This window comes from Morone saxatilis, unplaced genomic scaffold (assembly GCF_004916995.1).
Source record: "Morone saxatilis isolate NCDOM2014 unplaced genomic scaffold, NCSU_SB_2.0 Contig22, whole genome shotgun sequence".
In the NCBI taxonomy this organism is placed as follows: Eukaryota; Metazoa; Chordata; class Actinopteri; family Moronidae; genus Morone; species Morone saxatilis.
In genome coordinates, this window is record NW_023339785.1 from 5,689,115 (window position 1) to 5,697,807 (window position 8,693).

The window sequence follows — 8,693 nt, forward strand, 5'->3', positions numbered from 1 at the left end:
TAACTGTGCTATGTATTGATAAATATATGGCGCTGTCTGTGGTTCTGAAGCAGCAGACATATTTGTAATTGGGCCTTTTTCTCTCAGTCCCGCCTCTCTGTCGGTTTCATTTTGAATCTATATTAATCAATATTCTCAAAATGATATACTATAAATACTCAATTCTGTACTATACTGTAGCCTATATACTCTATAGAGTCGTGTCATTCAGTAGCTTCTGTGCTGCTTAAAATACATCCCAATACCAAGCCACCTCTGTAACAAAATATTTTCAGAGAGACATGGTTAAGGTCTCCTGTAACAATGTCCTTTGGGAGATGTTCATAGGTGTGTGTTAAAAAATGAACAAATGACCGATTGAGGGTAACATTGCCTGCGGCATCAACCAATCGTCCCCATGTGCTCCGAATGACCTGCGGGCAGTCGAACTTCATTATCTACCACCAGATTTTTATTTGGGCTTTTTGGTGCAGTCAGATCTGGGGAGTTGATGGCCTTAGCTGAGCTCAAGGTTAAAACACCACAAGCAAACTCATAAAAACGATCTTATCGGACTGCCAAACAGCCTCCAAAATTAACATGAAACCAAGTATGCAAATCAGTTTTTGTTGGATAAATTAGCATTGTGTTAATATCTGTACACTAAACTGCTTTACTAAACAACAGTTTGACACTTAAAAAACACACAGCTGAAGACACAGAATCTTGTTAGTTCTTGACATTTCCTCTTGTAAAATGCTAAGAAGGCACTTCAGGTTCAGTCCAATCCACCAACAGTGATTTGCCATGCTTGTAATTTGGGATGTGTTTAGATTAATGGACTATAATGATGTTAATATACTTGTGGAGTAGACTATAAACATAATTATGATATTATAGTGTAAACAATAATCAGTGTAATTGTTATGGATTCTTTGATACACCTGCGTTTTGAATGAGCCATTTTGGAGTTCACTTAGAGGCCACATAAAGTTCACTTTACTTATCACAACACCCACTCTGAGACAATTATAGCATTACAAACTTGAGAATGTGTGGGAAGTCTAAAATTTCACTTCCGTCCAACAAATATTTTCTCCATGTCACGTTCACTTCTACTGAAACCCAAACTACAGGTACATTTAAGTATGCATTTCCTGTTTCACTTCCATATTCAGCAGCTCCCACAAGTCAGAGTGCACCTTTGCCTAACTTAGACCGAGTGGATGTGCATTATCATATTACCTGACTACAAACTGCAGCGTTACTCTCACTGTTTACACTTTGTGATTGGTCTGAATAATACTTGTTTACGTGCATCAGAAACATGGATCTTAACCATAACACTGTCACAATGCATTATAGATAAAAGTTAGATTTAAAGCTTTATTGACACTTTTTCGCCTTGATCACATTCATATGGTTACAGACATTCACACCTGGAAGTCGCCCACTATAACCACAGTTACATCCTCTGGATGCCGAGCAGCTACACTGGAGCTACTGGTGCTGTTATTTCACTTTCCCCAGCTTAAAAGCCAATTTCTCTAACTGTTAAGCTCCACTGCTTTTTGGAGTTTTATCCATTCTAGAGTCTAAAAGTTTTCTGGCCTCTGAGGCATTGTTATTTACTGTCTCTCTTGCAAACTTTGTGAAAATGCCACTAAATCCCTGGAATACCTGTTTTATAGTTAACCTTACCTTATTTAACCGTAGTTAATTTCTATGTAGATTCAGCAATTTCAGGCTTACTGTATGTTAATGTCAGCAAACCTTATGCTGGTATACAACCCTCTAGGAAGAAAAGTAAAGACTGTCCAGCAGCAAAAACATTTGAGTTCAAAGTCTGACTGAAAAGGAAATATTAAAAAGTTTGACCCTTGTTCACCATTTTAGTTGAGATTCACCCCTAAACCTTAAAGAGTCTCTTGCTTTGCCAATATTTCTGAACATGAAAGGACCAAAATGTCTGCCACTTCATGATTCCAGTAAATCTCTGATGTGCATCACGAAGCGCTTCGATCTCTGCTTTGTCCTAGGTTAAAAATCTTTTGAAGTGTTTCTCTTCAGGTTCTTTCATGTCTATGCGTCCTTCACTGAAAACCCAAGTCCCTGTATGCTTCTCTCACTCTGGACTCCCTTTTGGTGAGTGTTAAATAAACATGGCCTGGGATCACATAACCTCAGCTGTGTGAATCTACCTTACAAATTGCACCGCAGTATTTTACCTCACATCACACCGGTGCTGTGAGGCACACTTAAGCCAGCGAGGTGAACCAAAACTCGCCGGCCATAATAGCTGCCGGTTTCCTTGGCAACTGTTACTTGTCTTGAATTAATGCCAGGTTTTCACTAGTCCTCAGTTATCTGAATTTCACCTAGGTGTTTCTTGAAGGGAAGGGAATACAGACGCTAATGAGAAAACACTTTCCAACAGGGATCTACTGCATGACGGTGGCTGGCATCATCTCTCCAGACGTGCTCCCCCGCAGGCATGAAATGATACTGTTGAAACTGCAGAAGGAGCTTAATGTACCTCCAGTGATGGCTGACTTACATCAAGATTAATAAAAAAAAAAACTTGGAAAAATGAGAGACCTGCAATATATTAAATTGACTGTTTTTATTAATTAGTTTAGAGAGAGTAGTGGATGAAAATAAATGTACTGCTTTAAAATCCATCAGCGACGCAGCCTGAGAGAACAGAAAACATTTGTCTTCCTTCATATCATTAAACTTTTCAACTCTTTTCCAGCTGTGAACTGCAAGGTGCCAACTATCGCTAGAGAGCACTGTGGCTCTTTCTGTATATGTCCTGCCATGTTTGAACATAGCCATAATGAAGATTTATGTAAAATTCACCCATGTCTGGATGACTAAATCACTTTAACAGCTGGATGAAGCCAGCAAAGTAACGTGTTTCCTGTCTGAAAGGGGCTTATAGTCCTGTGCATCAGGCTGTGTATTGGCATTTAGCAGTTGTGTGTTGGTGAGAGTGTGGGTAGGTGTGAAAGAGGGAGGGAGGTGAGGCTTCTACACTGCAGTGAAAAGCCGTTAGGAAAATGTTACAGAGAATATGTCACTGTTCATTTGCTTTGTGTGGGTGTCAGTGATAGACATTTGTTGCTTCGTTGCTAATAACACCTCCTACGAGCTCGGAGCCAGCGCGGCGTTTGATACAGAGAATGAACGTGTCAGTCGACTGCATCAAACATTCATGAGATTATAAAGACTTTTTACAATGGTAAATGTCACGCAGTGATTGCGGAAGACGTGATGATGGGGTGTCGCTAATCACACAGCAACATAATGTTCATCCGTCAGAGTTGTTTCTAGGGTTAGACAAATATATCATACTGACTATATAACAATATTTTCTTTTTCCCCTCAGTGAGAGTTTCCATCCAGGTAGCTCTGGTGTGCGACTGAGATTTGGAGATATTGTATGCAACTCTGAACACTGCTCGATGGAATTTCTGGTTTGTGTCAGATTTTTATCAGAAGATGGAGTTTGCTCAGTTGTTAGGGATCTGTTGACGTGGAAGCTTAGGCTTGTGAACTATTTATCAGAACTAAGGTGTAATAAAAAGAATCTCTAGAAATTTCTATCTAATCTAAAATTCCCTACTGTGCATTAAGAGATGGTTCTGGTGGAGCGGCATGTCCTCCCGCTGAGCCCCATTACTCAGCACGAGTGACGAGTGAATTTTAAATCCTTAATTACAAACCAGTTTGCTGTCTGTTCCCATGAATCTGACACACTGTTCTCCACATGCCTGCTCGCCAAAGCTTTGCTCTATGCTCCATAAGAGTGGTTAATGGTATAGATGTGATTTGGATTGTGATATTGAAGATTAGATAATGTTAAATGAAAAATGATGCAGTGATACTGTTGCACCAAGCACAGACACACCGACACACTGATTTAATAGCAAATACATTGCTATCAAATACATTTTATAAATATGTGCAAATACACAGATACTCCCTGTCCCCCGCCGATTTGATCACCTATATTGGCAATCTTAAGTAACCACAAAGGAGGGAGAGACGCAACAGACGTCCCCAGTTGAACTCGAACCGGCGACGTTGTGGTTTATGATTGGATTCTTGACCTGATCCCAATTCAAGATCCACTTAGCTTTATTTTAATTAACTGGACCTTGAGTTAGGTTAGCTTTAAAGAAAAAAAAAAAGTGCTACAACTTGAATTACATTATAACAGCTACTGAGCCTGCATCTCCACAGAACCTAAGCTCAGAAAAAAAGTGTTAAATGGATGTAGAGTTAGGATTAGTTATTCTAAATAATTATGAAAAACAGTTGTTGTAGTCCTTATATCACAATAATCCAGATGCCACTGTAAACTGGCAGTTTCTGCACACTGAGATCTCTGTTTCTGTCATTATACTTGTGTTTTTGAACCCTTTGAAGACCATGATTTGAAAACTCACTGCCAGATAACAATACTTACGGGCAATTTTTGCAGTTTTTTCCTCGGACATTCAGTGATTAATACTTTAAATGTCTGTTGGAAGAAGGCTACCACTGTGGCTTACCACAGGCTGAAGTGAAGAGACGCCCACATCCATCCAGCCTAAACAGAGCTCCACTCTGATCTACGCTCCAGTCACAAGGGTTTTTTCACTTGTCTTATAGATTTTATAGACTAAGTCAAAGTTATGTTTTCTAACAAAGGCAGAGGGACTCCCTGTAACATGTTGTTGTAGAAATGACAAGCTCCGCAAGTCCCAAAGGTCTGCTGCAAACCAGCCTGTATTCATCAAAACAGGCCTGACAGATCACTGCGTTTATCATGCTAAATATCCATGCATGCACTGCTGCTGTTAATAAACAGATGGCCTTTGCTTAGGCATTCTAGATACTGATGAACCCAAAGATAATAATAAATTCCTCAGGACTTTCTAATCAAAGATAGGACAAAACTACAGCCTCGCTCTGCAGAAATATTGTGCACGAACCAACAATTTCCACATGATTTCCATTCTTCGCCTTGCATCAGTTGGTGGGCTCACTGAGCAGTGGTCTGCTCTGTAAGATTAGACCGAGAGCCCCCGAGTGTTGGTGACAAACTGGAAACTAAAAGGCCAACAACATATGGCGCAGGGGCTTATGGGATTACCCAATTAACAAGGTGACTCAGAGAGCTGCTAATCTGCAAAATGTTCCGATGGAGTATACGGACACAGACTGTGACGCATTGATGGGTAGCCGCATCTTTTGACCATCCACGACCCAATTAAACACACACACCTCCTCATGTGTGTTTGGCTAAGCGGTCAGCTCTAATTGTATTACATGTAGAGCCGCGCGCGCTGGTGCTTCCTGGGTGTCTGGGTGCTCCGGCAAACCGTCACCTACTCGGGCAAAAGCTGTGTGTGTAAACCGGCCATGTTGTCAACAAGGGGTTCATTAATTGTCATTATGATGACACAGAGTGCGCCGCGGGCAGAAACAACACCTCCAAGTGCGTGTGTCAGCTCCGCGCGCAAATCGGAGCGCACGGAGACGCGACGTGACGCACAAATGGGCTACAAATCCGCGTGAGGACACCTTTCCGTCAGTTAAAAAGGGCGCTGTTGATTCACAATCATTAATGAGAACTCATGTTTACATGCAGAGTTTTGGCGCAGGAGAAAGTGCCAACTGGGAGAGGACCAGTAAACGCGCTGGTTTGAACTGGATACAGTTGAGCTTGACTTCGTGATATTCCCGAAACCAAGCAGTCCCATAGGACAGGCACATAAGATCCACTCTCTGAATGACTTCAGAGACCTACATGCCGAGACAGATGATAGCATACTCAGTTAAACAAGTTAATACAGTCAGAGCAGTCCAGTGTTCCCACAGTGTTACCATCTGCAGTCCCCGGAGATAACGCCACATTCACCGGGGACTGCCTTTATCCGTTTCACTGTGAGACTGTGTGAGGATGCTTACCTTGTGGGAACGCGTTGGGTTGCACGACATGCAGAAACCCGTGCACCATGTGGAACAGGATCCCTATCGGCCCCGGTTCGTAATGAGCCAGTGTCTCGTAAACTCCCGCAGGCACATAACCGAAATCCAACTTTCCCGGGGGTGGGAGTCTCCGCGTCCCCGTCTCTTGCTGGAGTTCGCCGGACGCCAACAGCACCCACAGCAGCAGCAGGGTCCCGGTCTTCCACATCGCGCTTGAGTGAAAGGCCGACTGTCCGTCAAACTGGGGGTTAAATAGCTCACCCGAAGAGAAATGGAAGCAGGAGTATGACTGCCTGGACTCTTATCTTCCTTATCAAACGGGGGGCTGAGGGGGGAGATATAAGGGGAAGGGGCGAGAGTAAATGTAAAAAGTGTCCAGATGGATGGAGCGCAGCTTTTTAAGTCCTGCTGCCCGCGGAGAGACTTGTTGTGAGCATGGTTCACCGCGGTCTGGGGCTCCTGACGGACGCAAACCGGGTGATCTTCTCTCCCGTCTCCGGTCTTCGATGCGTTCAGTCCCACCGAGATGAGCGCGCCTGTCGCTTCCACTCCAGCATCTGTGCGCACGGGGATGCGCTGCGTCACGGAGCGGGCGGGGTGCGCGCCTCCGTCACAGCTAGGGAGGACCGGTCCAGAGGGAAGCGCTCCTCCTGCCGGGGAGAGGAAGATGGAGTTTAGAGAATAGGAACATCTTGTGTTTTAATATATCTGATGTCTCTGAAGGGTCCATACAGGCAGAGGAAGAAATCTTAGAATGGAAATATGCAGTGGTGGAAATCTTTAGCTACTGAACATAAGGAGGCTACAATGTTGAGGTACTTGCAAATAATGCAGCATAAGTATTCAGATCTTGTACTTAAGCAGCAATAACACACTGTAAAATACTCGGTAGCAAGCAAGTAAGTACTCGTTATGCAGACACTGTGGGTGTAATATTATCATGTTATCTTTGGATTAGTGTCACTGATGCATTAACACGTGAGCAGCGTTTTAATGTTTTAGGTTTTAGGTTTTATTTATTTTGCACAGATTAGAATTACATTAAAAAAAAACGACAAAGATAACAAATAATGTAAAGGTGCAGGGGGAGAGGGCAGGAACACCCAGATGGGCTTATTTTAAAGCATCCACCTAAAAGTTCATGTTATAGGGAACAGAAATTGACATTACAGAGAGTATTATAAGCTACATAAAGTACATAACAACTGATAATAGAAAAAAAAAGTCTAACATTCAACAAGTTATAAGACAACAAAGTAACAATATGAAAACAAAAATATGAACATGATATAAAAGTGTGTTTGTGTGTGAATTAGAAGATGTTGCAGTGCAGATCATTTTAATTGTACTTATTGTTCATCTATGTGCATGTATAGTATTTTTATAAGCTGATTTTATACGTACAATTTAAACCTGCAGAGTAACCAGCAACCACAGCTGTCAGATAAATGCAGCGGAGATTCATTCTTTGCTTCTTCACAAGCTTTACTGTGTTTCACCTCACAGCAGTCAGCTTTCCATCTGTCCTGCCAACAGGTGCTCTCTGTCTTCTCGACCTCTGACCCCTTCTCCACCCAGAGGGCAGACAGAGGATACCCGAGGTGCAGCGCAGAGGGGTGATGTGATTGGTCGAGTGGCGATCAGGTGTGCTCCGCTTCTGTCTTCTTGCACAATAACATCCTTGTCCCCACTCTCTCTCCGGAGCACAAGGGGCCCCCCTGGCTCCTGGAGACAAGGGGGACTCCTGTTTGGAAACCTTTGATCAGCCATTCTGAGCACCTTTCTTCACTGATCACACACACTCATTAGGCCTGCAGAGAAGCATATGGGACTTTTAGCTGTACAGACACTTTCAGGACAGAATGTGATTGGCTGAGTGTTTTCCTGGGATGGTTGATATTTTGGCTTTAAAGAACTCTGATAGCCTATGTGTAAGCATACAAATGCAAAATCAGTGTCAGTGTTCCCTCCTCATACTGCTTAAAAAATCAGAACTTCAGGGATTCATTTCCCCCTCTTCTTAATTAATCATCTTGTGTATGCTGCTGTTATTGCACCTTCATCCTTCTTGTTTATTTTATGTCTCCCTTTTTGCTGGGTCCTTTTGTTTTCTTTTCAAAGTGAGAACTTTCTAAGCCCTGCATCAGAATTATCATCATATCATATCTCATTATCATATCTCAAAAGCTCTGACATACTGCACTCCCTCCGAGTACCTTGTATTGACACAACTTCCTGGAAGCGGTGAGGGCGCCGAGGCTCGTCTCAGTCTTCTTCAGCAGTATAAGGAGCTTAGCCCTCTAAGAATGTCTGCTGCGGATTTACTGTACCTGATCTCACCTTCTCAACAGATACGGCTCGGCCTCCGGACGAGTGAGGTCATCAGTGATGTAAACCTCAGCTTACTTGCAGTAAGAAAACACAAACAAACTCATTTTTGCTTTCCTGTTATCAGCATCATGAGCTGTAGTCCTGTATGCTTCCAACAGCAGGAAATACAGAGATTCATAACTCATAGTCTGACACAACAACGACAACTAAGGTGTCCACTTACTAGCTTTTTCTGAGCTTTTAACTGTATCACACAGTGTTCATCAGGGGATGGAGTTTGCTCCGTTGTAATGCAGATGGACCTGTTTATATGCTAGCTCAGCAGCAGTTATGATTTAATCCCGTCAGCATGTTTAGGATGTCGCGTCCGTGTCGCATTAAAAAACACACGTGAAGGTCAT

General features: G+C 42.7%; 1 protein-coding gene across 1 annotated transcript in view; it reads right to left on the bottom strand.

Moving 5' to 3' along the window:
• prom1a (prominin 1a) overlaps positions 1–6,513 on the bottom strand; it is a 76,662-nt gene extending 70,149 nt beyond the window's left edge. Inside the window, exon 1 of the mRNA XM_035669908.1 lies at positions 5,941–6,513. Coding sequence (XP_035525801.1) covers positions 5,941–6,169 — 229 coding nt within the window. The 5' untranslated portion in view covers positions 6,170–6,513. The remainder of the gene's footprint in view (positions 1–5,940) is intronic.
• Positions 6,514–8,693: the final 2,180 nt, after the last annotated feature.